The sequence below is a fragment of the Meriones unguiculatus genome, chromosome 9 (genome assembly GCF_030254825.1).
Source record: "Meriones unguiculatus strain TT.TT164.6M chromosome 9, Bangor_MerUng_6.1, whole genome shotgun sequence".
In the NCBI taxonomy this organism is placed as follows: domain Eukaryota; kingdom Metazoa; phylum Chordata; class Mammalia; order Rodentia; family Muridae; genus Meriones; species Meriones unguiculatus.
The window spans coordinates 82,835,987-82,851,999 of NC_083357.1; the positions used below are offsets into that span (position 1 = coordinate 82,835,987).

Genomic DNA, 16,013 nt, shown 5'->3' on the forward strand with positions numbered 1-16,013 from the left:
CTTTTTCGGGCCTTTCCCTGCCTTCCTTTGCCCTTGAGTGTTTTCGTCATCCTCATTTCCTTTTACTTCTTTCCAGCTTCTCCCGTGTGGCTACTCAAGTGTCCAGTGTTTACCTGTAGTTGTATGTCTAAGTTATCTGGCTTAATTTTCCTTTCTGAAAAGTCCAAGTCTTGGCAAAATCTCATCAAGAGACAGAATTCCTTTATTTGACTTTTTTCCTAATCAAAACAATTGTGCCATGACTTATCTGCTTAAATGTGAAAACTCCCTTTCCCTGAGTATTAAGATTTGTTTTATACAAACAGGAACTGTGAGTGCAAGGTAGAATGCTCAGTGTAGTACTGCAGGACCAAATTGATTCCCACAGCACCATGTTTAACGCTTCTGTGATGTCTAGGAAGAGAGTTTGGTTCGTAGTACTAATTAATTTTATTAACTTGGAGTGGAAAGGAGGCATCAGTTGAAATAAGGACTTAAATAAAGTACAGTAGACCTCGCCAGACTAGTTCCATTCAGCTGCCTTTTACCTGAAAGTTAGAGCACTTACTCATCACAAGTAATAGAGCAAATGAGATGCTTAGACCAGAGCATGCTTCCTCTGCATCCACAGAATACATGCAAGACAAGTAAGACATTTCTTTTAGTGCAAGCAACAAGTTTATTTTTTATTTATTTGATGAGGAATTAGCAAAGGAACAATGCCAAATGAGGTACAATTGAAACATTTGCATAGAAACTTTCCTTTGAAACACTCAGATTGTTGTTACAATTCCTGATTGTCAGCTTAAAAAAAAAACTTGAAATCCTAAGTTTCTTCAAAAGTACACATTTATTTTGTGGAAAATCTCTGAAATGGTGACTTCATTCCAGAGCCATAATTACTGAGGGTAAAAGTGTTCTCTTGGCTAAGACCAAGGCAGTATGGTGATACTATATACATTCTTATCTTATACTCCTACTTTGCAAAATGTACGTGCATTTTGCAAGGAAAGTGCATATATTTCCACTGCTTGGTTTTTGGACGTGTGCTCAGATGCCTTTCAGTGTCAAGTTGACGTGAATCAACACTGGCGATAATAAGTGTCCTGGTCATTATGGCTCTGACACACAGTTGTATGTTTTTGATACTATGCTGGAAACATTTGAGTCTATTCAGACAGCAGATATGGAATACACATGGACAGACAGCAAGTCTTCACCCTAATCCTCTTTCATTAATGTTGAAGTGGTAAAAATCACTTAGAAAGACACCTTTTTTTTTTTTTTACGACACACACTTGAACACATGGCTGTTTCCTTGCTTTCTACAGCAACATGTATAATTTAATCAGCAAATATAGAATAGATAGATTATGCCAGGAGACAAAACAAAGCAAAAAAAAAAAACATTAAAGCCCATTACAATCTTGAGTACAACTTCAATTACATAGGGAAAGCAATGCAAGCATGTATTTAGCCTTATTTTTTCTAATATATGTCATAATTTTAAACTATATAAAGTCACTTACATAAAGGCAACTTTTCAAGTGTAATAACTGAAAGCATGGCTTTGTGTTTGGCTTAATCATTTTTTTTTTAACCAGTTTAATTTATAAAGCTCGTAATCTTGCCAGCAGGGCTTCAACTTCAGGAACTGATTCGCTTTTAGAAACGGAGCCAAGAAGTTCCATTTCCTTTTTTCTGTTGCTTTCTGCATTGCAGGCTTCCTTCTCAGCTGCCTTGATCCTCCCTGTAGACGTCTGAGTGTCTAGATTATAATTAAGCTCCTTGGCGACTGGAGTCTTGGTGGAGTTGCAGTTGATACTGTGGTGTGGATGTGACCCTTCTGTCAACTGCACTTTCTGATTTTCTACAGTAAGGAAAAAAGAAACATGAAACTTGTCAGTGTGAAAACCACGGTGCAGGCATGTTATACAACACAGATTTAATTATTCTCAATATGTAACTCCTCTTGACTACACTAAAAATAGCCAGTAGAAAGGTAGATACAAAGTAAACATGTAGAGGTTAAGAATCAATTAACTTATAGAAGAAAATAGCTAATTCCCTGCTTTTATGCTAAAACACCTGTTAGGAGGCCTTCATTAGAGTTTTATCCTCTGCTCTCACAGGATTTGGGTCACACAGCACTGAAAGGGAGAGGCCTTCTCTAACCATTTGACATGGACCATATGTTCCCCATCACTGTTTCTTCCCCTCATCTTTTCCCTCATAGCATCACGGCGAGCACATATACCATATGTTTGTTTACTTGTCCACTGGGTGCCTTTCCACTAGAATGTGTGCCCCACAGAGCAGGAGCTTTATTGTAAACGCTGTGAGGTTTCAGTACCTCTAATTGCCCTGGGTAAACTAAGTGTCCAATAAACACGCTGGGTAAGTAGTCTGCATAGATAGTGATCCAAGCAGAAGAATTAGACTAAGATTTTCTCTGTGAACAAAAGTAAGGAAGACTCTCTTAAGAAGTTTAAAAGTTAAAAAAACATGACTTAAAAATTATGAAGGTATCAGCAAGTAATATTTCCTACCAAACCATAACTACATAATTATGTCATAATGAAAGTGAGTAGTATATCCACATCTACATATACATACATGCACACATGCACACATACTGCCAAGTAACTGTGATCTTGACTCCATAACGGGCTGTGATTAAATGGTGCTGGCTGATATATTCTCTCAAAGAGACCTAAAATTTCTTCTAATTAACTGATTCTCGCACTGTGCAACCTTTTAAGCGACTCTCTCATAGACCTCCATCTTTTAAAAAAGCAGATAGCCTTAATATTCATGTAACCTTGAACAGGGTTTGAAAATGGCTCCAACAAACTTGACATGACATTTAAAGTTTTTTGGTTATTCGCTGAGAGATGTTCCATTATCCCAATAGTAATGACTTTGGAGCACAAGCAGTCACTCATGACAGTGTGTTTTATGTGAGCGCTGAAAATTCCAACCGAAAACAGCTTGTACATTAAAAGGTGGCTGCTGAAGATATTTACTGCACTGTCATTTCCTGACCAGGGGCTTCCCGTGATGGATGAGCATTTTACACAGTTTCTTGGACCATCTCTACAAATTTTAGAAGCATGATCAGCTTTTAGCTGTTGGAAGAAAATAAATACACTTTTCTTATCACTTTCTCTATCAGTTGGACAATTGTTACTCAAAAATCAAAATCTAACAGAGCAGTGATTTTTTTTTTTTTGAGGCGTTTATGTGCTGCAGCTCATAGCACGCACTCTGAGCCTGCAGCAAAGAACACACAGGCATGGCAGTTCTGCAGTTCCCAGGGCCACATAAATTAATTTTTTCTTGTACCCATCATCTCCCCCCAAAAGGTATATGGGAAGCACATTTGTAGCTAAGTGCTTGATTTTCAGTCAGCATACTACCCATTCCCGAATCTTTCTATTACTCCTGGTCACTTGATGTCTTGTATATTACTCCATCATGATATAGCTAACAAACAAGGTTACTTTGCTACTGGGCAACTCTAGTTAAAATCTTGGATTACTGAAAAGAGATTACATTGGCAAGAATATGAATCTCGAATACAAGAATACAATACATAAACTCTCAGAGATCTACAGCTATATACAATCAAGACCAATTCTGTATGTGGGAAAGTAAAAAGAAAAAAATAACATAGGATTTTAGGTAGACATCTTATGAAATCTGAATTTTAATCAATTCCCTTGACTCTCAGATTCTAATAATAAACCCCAAAGAGTATCTGTGGGGATAAAAGGATGTGGTCTGGGCAGCTCCTACATGCTGATGCTTACTGTCCTAGTTAGGGTCTCTATTGCTGTGATGAAACACCATGACCAAAGCAATTTGGGGAGGAAATGGCTTATCTGTCTTACACTTCCACATTACTGTTCATCACTGAAGGAAGCCAGGACAGGAACGCAAGCTAGGCAGAAAACTGGAGGTAGGAGCTGATGCCGAGGCTCTATGGAGGAGTGCTGCTTACTGGCTTGCTCAGTCTTCTTTTAGCCCAGGGATGTCCCCACCCACTGTGGGCTGGGGAAATTAATCACTAATTAAGAAGCCCTATAGTCAGAGCCCATGGAAGCATTTTCTCAGTTGAGGCCCCCCTCTTTTTACATGACTCTAGCCTGAGTCAAGTTGACATAATACTAGCCAGCACCCTTACCTTTCCTTCCTCATTCAAAACCTACAGGAGCCACTCATCTGTCACCAGAGCTTCTGGTTTACTCTGATCAGGCTCTGATCTGGCTTGTCAGTGCTTGGCAGAGAGGGATGCAATGCTACCTTATGACCACCCTGTATTTATTAAGCAGCACATTAAATTACAAAGAATTTTTTGCACCTTAAATATCACTACCCTGTTACAGACTAAGGAGAAAAAGCAAAAAGGTTTGGCCATGTGCTTAGATTAGTTACTGAATGAGTCAGTGGCAGAAGCCAGATGCTGTCTCAGGAGACATTGGAACTGTTTTAGAGAAAGCTGAAAACCTTTTTGCCAAAGAAGAGTGCTAAGTAATTCAAAGTTGAGTTTCAAAATAATGGTATCTTGAATCCTTACAATAACTTTGTAAAGCAGAACAGGACAGACAAAAACTACCTTAGCACAATTACCTTCAAGGTCACATCATCCCCTTCTGTCCTGGTCTCAGTTAAATTGATGACTGAATTTTAAGCATGACCTCAATCCCTCGGAACTCCTAATCCATTCATGCTTTCATTTCCCTGGATGACCCTTTCTTCTCATTCCAGACCTCCAGCATGTCTAGCCACTCTCATTTGGCCCATATGGTCTATATAAATAAACCATAATGTAACTCCCATAGGAAACACCTTAACATCTACTATCTAGCTACACCTTCCTTCCTGTTAGGACGGAACATCCTGCCACCTGAGAACCCCCTCTAGGGTCTCTCTCCTGCTCTTCTATTGTCAACTATCCCTTCTCTCACTGCACTGTTCCCACAGCACTGTTAAGGTTTAGCCTTCCCTGTGTTCACTCCCGTGCTGCCTAGTTTTATGTCAACTTGACATAAGCAAGAGTCATTTGAAAGGAGAGAAACTCAATCGAAAAAAAAATCCTCCATAGAGCCAGCTGTAGGGCATTTTCTTAATTAGCAATTGATGTGGGAGGGCCCAGACCATTGAGGGTGGTGCCATCCTTGGGTTGGTGGTCCTGGGTTCTATCAGAGAGCAGGCTGGGCAAGCCATGGGGAACAAGGCAGAAAGCAGCACTCCTCCAAGGTCTCTGCATCAGCTCATCCCTCTAGGTCCTTGCCCTATTTGAGTTCCTGTTCTGACTTTTTTCCAATCATGATGTACAATGAGGAAGTGTAAGCTAAATAAACCCTTTCTTTCCCAGCTTGCTTTTTGGTCATGATATTTCACTGCAGCAATAAAAACACTAAGACAATTCCCTTCAGCATACAAGTTTGTTGTGATAACTTCAAACTCCAGAGAGAGAAAGAAATTTCTATTTGTTTCTACTTCTGCCCCAGCTACACCCTCAGTGCTTCGCTCTTTTTAAAGAAAAATCCTTTGAAGAAGCCAGGTTCTTGTCTCTGTTCTTCCCATCTACTTTCCTCTTGAGCCCACACTCATCCTGCTTTTGACATTTTACTCTTCTCAAACAGTCCTTGTGAAAGCCACAGTAGACTGTGTGCTGAGAAAAAGGAGGACAACAGCTATTTGGGAATCATTGCCTACCAGACTGCAGTCCAAGTGGCTGGCACATCTGGGGTGCTTCTTTTAGCTTCGGTGTTTGACTTCTCTGGAGGCTTAGGACAATAACTAGTGGGCCAATGCAAGCAAAAACATGTAGATCCTTTTGAGGAACTCAAAATGGCCATGGGTTTGCCATTTGGGATAAGATAATTAGAGAACACCATGGCATTTGACTCCTGTGCTTTCAAAAGGAAATGCTTCCATGGAAGTGACTGAAAAGATGGTGTGAAAAAGAAGATGCCACTCTACAGACCTCTGGAAAAGTAGGAAAGTGTACAAAGCACCTTAAAAAGAAGAGCTTGCAGCCCTGTTAGCACTTCCTAGATAATATTTCATTCTCCAAAGCCATATTTCCCTCTCTGCACCCCAGAGTCACCTTGGCCCTTAGTTTCCATTCAGTCTTTCAATAGTTGACTTTCAAACAACACAGGGCTGGCAGTTCTGTAAGTTAGAATGCATAGGTTTGCAGAGACATAAGTTATAATTTGATGTGGGTAGCTTCATGCTTCATATATGAAGTTAGAAATACAACATGACATACTTGGGCATAAGGACTCAATGAAAGGTGAGGTTTGGGCTGCAATAAAAAGAGAAGCATATCTATTTATCCTCCACAGAAATCTTTGCCAACACACATTTAAAAATGGAAACTGAAGATACAAAGGCAAAATAGGATGACTGCTTAATTTTCTAAAGGGAGTAGTACTTTTGCACAATTTTATGAATCAAATCCTGGGCTTTCCTTTTTTTTTTTCTTCCCTTTAAGATATTACCATTGATGTCTGTGTATATGTCCAGGACCCCTGCCAAAACTCAGGGCCACTGGTAACAGCAGCACAGATAGGCAAGGAGCCAGCTACTATTCTCAGTACTAAACCCATAAGGGAATCTAATCCACATATCTTGTGTTTGTGTATCCATGGAAATATTCAGGATAAGAATATATAGTATTTTGTTTTAAAATAGGAAGCGTCACTAATTTCAGTTTTTAACTGCCTATATGATTCTTACTATAGGAACTGAATCGGAGAATCCACCATAGCTTTATTTCCCTCTGTAAATTAAAAGGACTGTTGGAAAGCTAAATTGCTCTTAAATGCAAACACATAGGAATCATGACATAAACATAAGAATCAAGGTTGCAAACTATACCCAGTGTTGGGTTCCATATAGTGTTTGGCAGAATATAGATTTAGATGGTACAATCATCCTGCATTAGCATTCCCATTGCTCCTCCAGAAACACAAAGACACAGGAATTTAGGAAAGATGCTAACAATGTCTGTCTGTCTGATTGTCTGTCCATCTATCTATCTATCTATCTATCTATCTATCTATCTATCTATCTATCTATCTATCTATCTATCTATCTATCTGCCTATCTATCTATCTGTCTGTCTATAGGGTGTGTGTGCATGTGTGTTATTGGCTTGGTATGAGTTTCCCCCTCAATTTTGCATCTAAATGAGGAAGTACTTCAGCCAACAATTGCTATTATGTCTTCCATGAAGAAAGCTAGGGCAATGTTTTCCCAGGCTGATGGCCCTTGGCTGAACTCTGCCACTGGAACAAATAGTTATGGCTGAGAGGGGCTTTCCTCCCTTAAAGTCAGCATATTCCTTCATCACACTGTGGTTCTAATGTGCCCTGGCTTCTTCAGCATGCCAACTCTCAGATGAATAAGGAAATTGAGCTTCCACCTTTTGTGGCCAATGAACACTTAGTCCTATCACGACTTCACTGACTTTCACTCTTCTGGAAATTTGATATCTTTTACAGTTCCTTACATTTGCTCTTAACTATTACTTTGACCTACTAAGTACCTGAGTTGTTTCACCCCAACTGCAGCTTTACTAGGGGAAAGGCGCGAGTAACCCATAAATATCATTTTTAAGGCACCACTGGGTATGCACAATAGTAAAGTGTGTGACAAATATATGTTTTTAATCTATGCAATAACTGAAGTTAGTGCTGGCCGCCAGCAGTTTGTATCTCTGGGGTTTACTTACTGTTGATTTACCATTTCCTTACTGTTGATACTATGAACAGTTGTCTCTCCTTGGTTTCATGTTGCTCTTTGGCTTACACATACACACATGTATATGTGTAAATGTATAGAATATACAAATACATATACATGTATTTATATAAGTATAACATGATGGAAGTATAAAAGGTTATTTTATATGGCTAAAATCTTTAGAAATGAAAACTAAGCTACTGGAACCAATTGTGGAAAAGCAGAAACTTTTTTTTTTTTAAAACAAAAACAAAAACAAAAACATTTCTCCTAGATTTTATTTGGGATCTTTGCCATACTGAGTAGACTGTTGTCACTGAAGCTTCCAGAAACCCCCAACAAACCAATGACATCTATTTGAGAGACAATTGCACAGCAGGTGCCAAAAAACAAGAATTGGTCAGGCGGAGCGCCTCCTGAAGCTGAGAGAGGTTAGTCAAGCAGAGAGCCCCTCCAGAAGCTGAGAATATGCTCTTGCAAGAAACCTGGGTTTGGTTCCCAGGATCCACAAAGCTGCTAGTAACCAACTAGACCTTAGGTTCTGAAGGACCTGACCTTCTTTCTACCTCCAGGGGCAAAATGCATGTTCACTGTTCACTGCTGCTCCAGCCACAACAGCCAGGAATGGAGATAGCCTGGGTGTTGAGTAGATAATGAAAATGGGGTACATTTACACATTGGAATTTTATTCATCTCATCTCCGGTGACATGTGGAGAACCACATGGCTGACCAGCATTGACGGAGGAAATTGGCCCAAATGAAGAACATTAGTGACCCTCACTGGGAGCTATGATAAGAGTCCAACGTGTCACTGAAGAAACATCTTAACAAACAATAACAAAATCTCTGGATCGAGACGGTAACTTCCACGTGACTGTAGTTTTTGTAAAGCTCATATACACAGTTACTTTCTCATGTTCCTGTCTGGAAAATAAAAGGTCAAAAACAGCATAGCCAGCTGCCTTGCCAGTCTCGTGCTCAGCAGGTGGGAACTGAGCATATGACACAAAGGCATCTTGTAAGAGCTCAGGCTTAGGAGAGGAAGCCCAGCCTCTTTCCCTTTTTAAAGACAGTGGCAATGGAAGGGCCCCATCCTGTTGCTTTCCTTTCGGATAGACCATGGGTCGGGTCCCCTTTGCAGATTGCTTTGCTATTACTCAGGTCTTAGTAATCCTATTTATACTTCACTGACATGCTCCCTACGAGCACCCAAAGCCTCAGGGTTCTTACTCTCAACAACATTGTCTCTTGTGTCATTTTCCCCTGACACATGGCTTTGGCTGACTTTTGCCCCATTTCCTGGGAGGTGGACTTGAAGCCTCTGAGTTTTGTTACTCATGGTTAAGCCTCCCAGGCCTACATATTTGGCAACACAGCTGATAAGTTATGCTGATTAGGTGACTCATGGTGGGGCCTGAGACAGTCTGCAGTCACGAATGCTGCAGGGTGGGTTAGTCAGGCCAGCACAAAGAGATTGGAAAGTTGAGGTTTGGGGTGATATCAGCCTATTCCCTAAGGATGGTGAGAACCATTTAAATTTAGTTTTGTGGTCAATTATTGATCAGTTACACGTAAATAAGAAAGGACACTAGGTGAGTTTTCTTGTTTGGCAATATTTTTTTCCCTACATTTCAATGGGCAAATTTGGTTTGCTTTAAATACCAAAATCTGCAAATACGCAAATCTTTTATGTCAAATGGTTTAGTATTTCCTATAACCTATACACATCCTCTCATGTGTTTTAAATCATCTCTAGATCACTTAGGTAAAGGTTAGATACAATTCACTATTATTTAGGAAATAAGAGGAAAGGCATCCAAACACAGTACAGATGCAATTGTTTTCTACATGTTTTGGTCTACAGTAGTTGAGGTCACAGATGTGAAATCGCTGACTCCAGAGGACTAAGTACACTCTGCCTATTATCCCTCCCCATGTGCTGAGATTGTGAAGTCTTCCTGAAGGCAGTAGATGGTGCAAGATTCTCCCTGTGTCTGGTTCTGACTTGCATCTCTTTGCTATAATCAATCTGTAATTGTGTTGTGCTCACCTAAATTCTGTCACTCTAGCAAAGTGTTGAAAGTGAGGGAATGTTAGGAATCACTGAATTTATATTCAGCGAGTCAGAAGGTGAGAGTGGTCTGAGAACCCCAGCCTAGTACCTGTTGTCGTAAATGAGGCATTTTTTTTTTTTTTTTTTTTTTGCAGGATTACGACCTATCCAGTTTAACACAGGTAACTGGAGCTGGAAGTCACTGTGGGTTATTGTTTATAGCTTGCGTTATTATATAATATTGAAGGATCACATGGCTTGTAAGGCCCTTGTGTTTAATTAATTATATGTATAATTTGTAAATATTTTCCTGACACATATCTGTATTTGATTCCTTTCAAAAATTTCTATTTAGGATTGTGTGTGTGCATGTGTGTATGTATGTGCGTACATGTGTATGTGTGCACACATGACCATAGCATACACGTGAAGGTCAGAGGACAACTTCTGGGACTTGAGTCTCTCCTTCCACTCTTGTGTGGGTTTTGGGGCTCAAATTTAGGGCACTGGGCTTGAGCAGCAAGTGTTTTACCTGCTGTGCCATCTCACGAACCTCATGTGTAAGTCTTAGGCAAACCTTTGTGACAAAGGTGATATATTTAACTGTTCACCCAGTTTACGTTTGAAGATGAGGAAGCAGAAACTGGTAGCAGCAGAGCTAGAGGCAGAACTCAAATCATCATACTCCTAGTTACCAAAGTCTACTTTACTTATTGACCAAGTTATCCTGTTGTTCCTGACTCCTGCATGCTGGGGTAACAGGCTTGCACCACCATGCTTGGCATTCTATGTTTCGATGATTTGTATTTTTGTCTTCTTTGGCTATTTATTCCACTTTCTCCAGTGAGCCCTTTTAGGCAACCTAAGCTCTGTGTCTATTTCTCCCAATTAGATGCTTGGACTGCTCTTCTACTCCTCCTGTCTTCTCTCATCCACGGTTCCAAAGCTTACCCATTTCTTTTCAGAAGACTATGGATTTTTATTTCAATCCTTGACAACAGAGCTGCAAACTGTCCACCATGGCAGCTCTAAACATTTCAACACAGGCACTCTACCATAATTTCAAGTTTGAGTGTACATATTCAAACAAAACTCACACATGCAAAGCACCATCCTCTTTGTTCTAGCCCACTGAGCTCAACCACAGTCTCTGTTTACTAGTTCTACTGCTTACAGCTAGCTAGGGCCACCAAGTTTGCGATCACTGACAACGGGCTTAGTAGGCCACTTGTTTTGTAAGCCAGCCCAGCAGGTAGTAGATAGGTAACAGTTTGGTTAATTGCACTTGGGATGTATGAGAAAAAAGTCCGAGAAATAGCAGGGATGAAGTTGAACACTATAATTATTAAGCACAAAAATAGACATTTGAAAAATTCTTTAGATTTCTGTGTATATGTGTTTCTTAACCCTAAATGATGAGCATCAACACCTCCATGCTATGGAAAAAGACATGGAAGTTTAGAGAAGTCCATGTACTGCCAAGTCCATACAGTTTTTTTGCCATTTGTTTTTGAAGAAGTCAGTCTAAATCTTAGGACCCCACAGCAAACACTCAGAAACAGACTACTCACTAAGCTGAACGGTATCAGGAGAGGCTGGTTCTCAGAAGGAGTCACTTGGGTGCTACAGTGAAAAATACCCAGTTAGATAAATATTTAGGGAGCTGTTTTTCTGAAGCCATTCATTAGTATTTGATAGTATACTTTTAAGTAGTTCCCTTTGTTTATACGTTATATACTTCCTAATTCCACCTCAGATATTTCAAACACACAGATGTTTTTCCTGAATGAGTAACTTGGGTATTTCTATTCCATTCCCTTTTGATTGATAGAATTGTGTAGTCTTTGGATTGGAAAGACCTTCATTACTTGGCAGAACCATCTTTCCAATGTTTAAATTCCATTTGCTCAACATCAAAAATAGTTTGCTTAAGTTTGAAGACCTTCAGTCAGATCCTGAAAAGTCTCATAATCATAGGGCAATATATTCTCCTTTGGGTAGCTCTAAAAGATCACATATTTATTTATCCAGCATTTGTTTCCATATTTTTTTTTTGTCACTGGCTCTACCAACTCCCTCTCCATCAAAAAGATCGGGGGGGGGGTTATATTAAATAAAAGCAATTCATTTTCTATGCACTTTTCTGCCAAGTATTAAAAAAGTAAAAGAAAAAAAACCCCCAAATATCTTTTCTCTAAGCCAAACAGCTATATTTTCTTCACCTGCACCTTACTGACCATAAGTTGGAATTATAAATAAGAATTCATAAATAAGGTAACTCAAAGGATATCTAGCTTTCCATGTTAGTTGCTAATTCTTTGACATATTTAAAACCCTATTATTTCCGCTATGAACATGTGGAACTGTATTTACTTACCAGTTCAAAATTCTGAATAAAGAAAAAAAAAAAAAGACAACTAGGGAGGTCCTATACTATAAAACAATATGTGTTCATAGAAACTTGATAGGCTCAGTAACTTAGGTTCATTGTCAGTATATGCTTAATAAAAGAGGATATGCTTAGAAGAATGTGATTTTAACAGAGAATTAAATCCCAAGATACATTTGCGCTCACATAAAAATAATTTTTATGGATGACTATGCATTAAAAAGCTACTGTACTGTTTTCAGCCAATCACTATGCATGTGCTATTAGCTACATCCTAACACAGTGATATGTTTGAGCAGTAAAACGACAACCGAATATCCTGCTGTGAGACAGCTTCTGTGAAATATGAACTCCACTAAGGTGGGTATCTCATCTGTACAGTTCACTGCCCAAGTCACACCCCTTAACCCATCCCAGGACAGGTGCACTGTTTCTTACTGAGTTGCTGAAATCAGCAGGGCCTTACTTTATTGTCTCACCTCACTTAATGCTTTATATTAACCTATCCAAAAGAAAACGCTTCAGTAAAGTAATAGCTGGATAAAAACTGAACTATGACATAACAGTCTACTATATATCTACTTCTTTCTGGTTCTTTGAAGACCCAGCATTGACTCCAAAACGGCACTGTCAATAGACATAAAATAAAAACCACAACTTGGCAATGTACGCAATATAATGATTTATAGAAGCTATATGCACACTGAAACGTCACTTAAATTATTTTTAATTAGTTACTGTTATTATTTCTAAATAGAAGCAAAGAACAGTTAAGTTAACAAAGTCTTTAACATTGCCTTCTTGGTTTTCAGTTGTTACAAATAAAATGTTATTTTATATTTGTAGCACACCTTGTTTCCAACCAGTCATATTTCAGGAGCATAAAAGCTAACTCTGAAGTCACAAGTGCCCTGGACTACACATGGAAACAGAGCTTTCTAACAGTGCTCAAAAACCTGCAATGTTCAGGGACTTGGAGATCATTACAGAAAATTTCTGTGGTAAGTAACATTGCCAAAGTTGAAGTTTTGCTGTAAGAAAGCAAATCTCCCCTGAAGCATATCAAAGCAGATGCTGAGACTTATGGCCAACCTTTGGGCAGAGTGCAGGGAATCTTATGAAAGAAGGGGGACCTGGAGAGGACAGAAGCTCCACAAGGAGAGCAACAGAAACAAAAAAATCTGGGCACAGGGGTTGAGACTGATACTACAACCAAGGACCATGCATGGAGATTACCTAGAACCCCTGCTCAGATGTAGCCCATGCAGTTTAGTGTGCAAGTGGGTTCCATAGTAATGGGAACAGCGACTGTTTCTGATATGAAAGGATTGGCCTTCTCTTTGATCATCTCCCCCTGAGGAGGAAACAGCCTTACCAGGCCACAGAAGAAGACAATGCAGCCACTCCTGATGAGACCTGATAGGATCAGAAGGAAGGAGGGAAGGACCTCCCCTATCAGTGGACTTGGGGAGGGGCATGCATGGAGAAGCGGGGAGGGAGTGTGGGATTGGGAGGGAAGGAGGGAGGGAGCTACAGGGGGGATACAAAGTAAAAAAAAGTATAATTAATAAAAATTAAAATAAAAAATATTAAAAAAAAGAAAGTAAATCTCTGTTTATAGCCATACCACCAGAAAGCATCTTATCTTACAGGATAAATAGGATTGTGCTTGGTTAGTATTTGGCTGGGAAAAAGCTAATGATTACAATCATTGCTTTTATCAAGTTAGTAAAAACGAGAGAAGCAATTTTTAAACTATAAAGTTCAAATTGCAATAATACATATGCACAGTTCATTTCTTCAAGCTTAGTAAAAATAGTTCTGTAACTACCATGTTCCTATATAGAAATGCTAGTTTAGGTAGCTAAAGTAAAGACACCAAAACTAAGATTTTTAGCTCACTTCTGCATGGACAAGTAAACGTAGCTTTGTTATATATTCATAGATTTTATATCAATCATAGTACATTATCAAACAGAAACGTTTTATCTAAATTTCATATGGAAACATGTTACAGGTACCAATATATTCCTAATATTGAGAGTTTAAATTTCCCCACTACCCAATTTCTTGATAGTCATCAGTAAAGAAGGAAACCTATTGACAGAATCAGGTATTACTGTAGAATACAATTTTATAAAAAAAAAAACAAACTTTGGTATTCAAAGGGACTGAATGTTTGCTGGACTACACACCCAAATTAATCATAAACCCTAAGATCACTTAAATAAGGGTATAGAAGCAGATGCTAAGACTCATAGCCAAACTTTGGGCAGAGTGCAGGGAATCTTATGAAAGAAGGGAGAGATAGAAGACCTGGAAGGGACAGGAGCTCCACAAGGAGAATAGAACCAAAGAATCAGGCACAGGAGTCTAACCTAGGCACAGTCTAACCTAGGCACAGGAGTCTAACCCAGGCACAGGAGATAACCTAGGACCCCTGTACAGATGTAGCCCACAGCAGCTCAGTGTCCAAGTGGGTTTCCTATTAATGGTAACAGGGGCTGTCTCTGACATGAACTCTTAGACCACCTCCCCTGAGGCGGGGATTGGGGTGGCCTTACCAGGCCACAGAGGAAGACAATGCAGCCAGTCCTGATGACACCTGATAGGCTAGGATCAGATGAAAGGGGAGGAGGACAGCCCCTATCAGTGGACTGGGGGAGGGGCATGGGAGAAGAGGGAGGGTGGGCATGGGAGGGGATGAGAGAGGAAGCTACAACTGGGATACAAAGTGAATAAATTGTAATAAATAAAAAAAAATAAATTCAAGAAAAGAAAAAAAGGACTTAGCCTAAAGTCCTACTGTGTACTCAGCCTTTTAAAGTTGAACCTGCCTGTAAGAGAACATGATACCAGCCAGCCTTACTCTACTTTGGATTTTCCATGCAATCAGTTCTTACACCCTAAGGTAAAGTGCAGCTTTAATCTTAAATTATACACTCTTCCATGCCACTAACGCAGAGTAATGTAAGTGTGCTGTGGCAGCCACTTGGTGTAAATAGGCAACAGGTTGAAAAAGAATCTTACACAATAAATATCCACCATGAATATTGCAAACAACATGTAGGTGCAAGTTGATGGTGTCTATCCTCAGTTTCTGTCTACTCTTCAACGTCGGTCTGGGTCAGGAAAATAACTTCTTTCCTTGAAAAAAACCTCTGTTAAAATTTCTGTAATGTATGTTTCATTTCATTCTCATAGAATGCTTTCTGTGTTCAATAAACAGAGCAAAGCCCTTTATATAGGGACAGATAGTCAAACTTCAGACTGACACGTACAACAGGTAGGTCGCACACAGGTCAGTAACTCTAACTACAGACTGATGGGGAACAGTGAGAGAAGTGCAACATTCACATCGAAAACTGGGGTTGCTCTTGATCACCTCAATTCAAGAGGAAGAACTTGGCTTCCATTCCTCAATGGGACACGCCAATGCATTTCGGGGCCTCTGAAACAATTTTTAATGTGCTTTTTTTTTTTGTTTTTAAATTATCTATAACACACATTATGAAAGGAAAACCAATGGGGTGAAAGAAAGCAGAGCTCCAGTGTGTGGCACATTGCTGTGATCTCGTCTTGTGTACAGACGAACAGGTACACATTCTTGGAAACTTGGACTATGTGAATGGGAAAACGGAAAACAGCCAGAATTTGGAATCATACGCATAAGACGTGAATTCTAATACTGGCATGTCGGCTGCTGCTACTGCCCCATGATGTGACTTTTTTTTTTTAAATCTAGCTCCTATGTATAGGAAGACAAGGTTCCCATTTAGGGATTTTTGTTTTACTTCACAGATGTACATACCACGAAAGCCAGAAGTATC

The 16,013-nt window shown here is 39.5% G+C and overlaps 1 protein-coding gene across 1 annotated transcript in view; it reads right to left on the minus strand.

Annotated features, from left to right (window-relative positions):
* Window positions 1-634: 634 nt before the first annotated feature.
* The window catches only part of Diaph3 (diaphanous related formin 3), a 485,489-nt gene continuing 470,110 nt past the window's right edge, over window positions 635-16,013 (minus strand). The window contains 1 exon segment of the mRNA XM_060391498.1: window positions 635-1,849. Coding sequence (XP_060247481.1) covers window positions 1,590-1,849 — 260 coding nt within the window. The 3' untranslated portion in view covers window positions 635-1,589.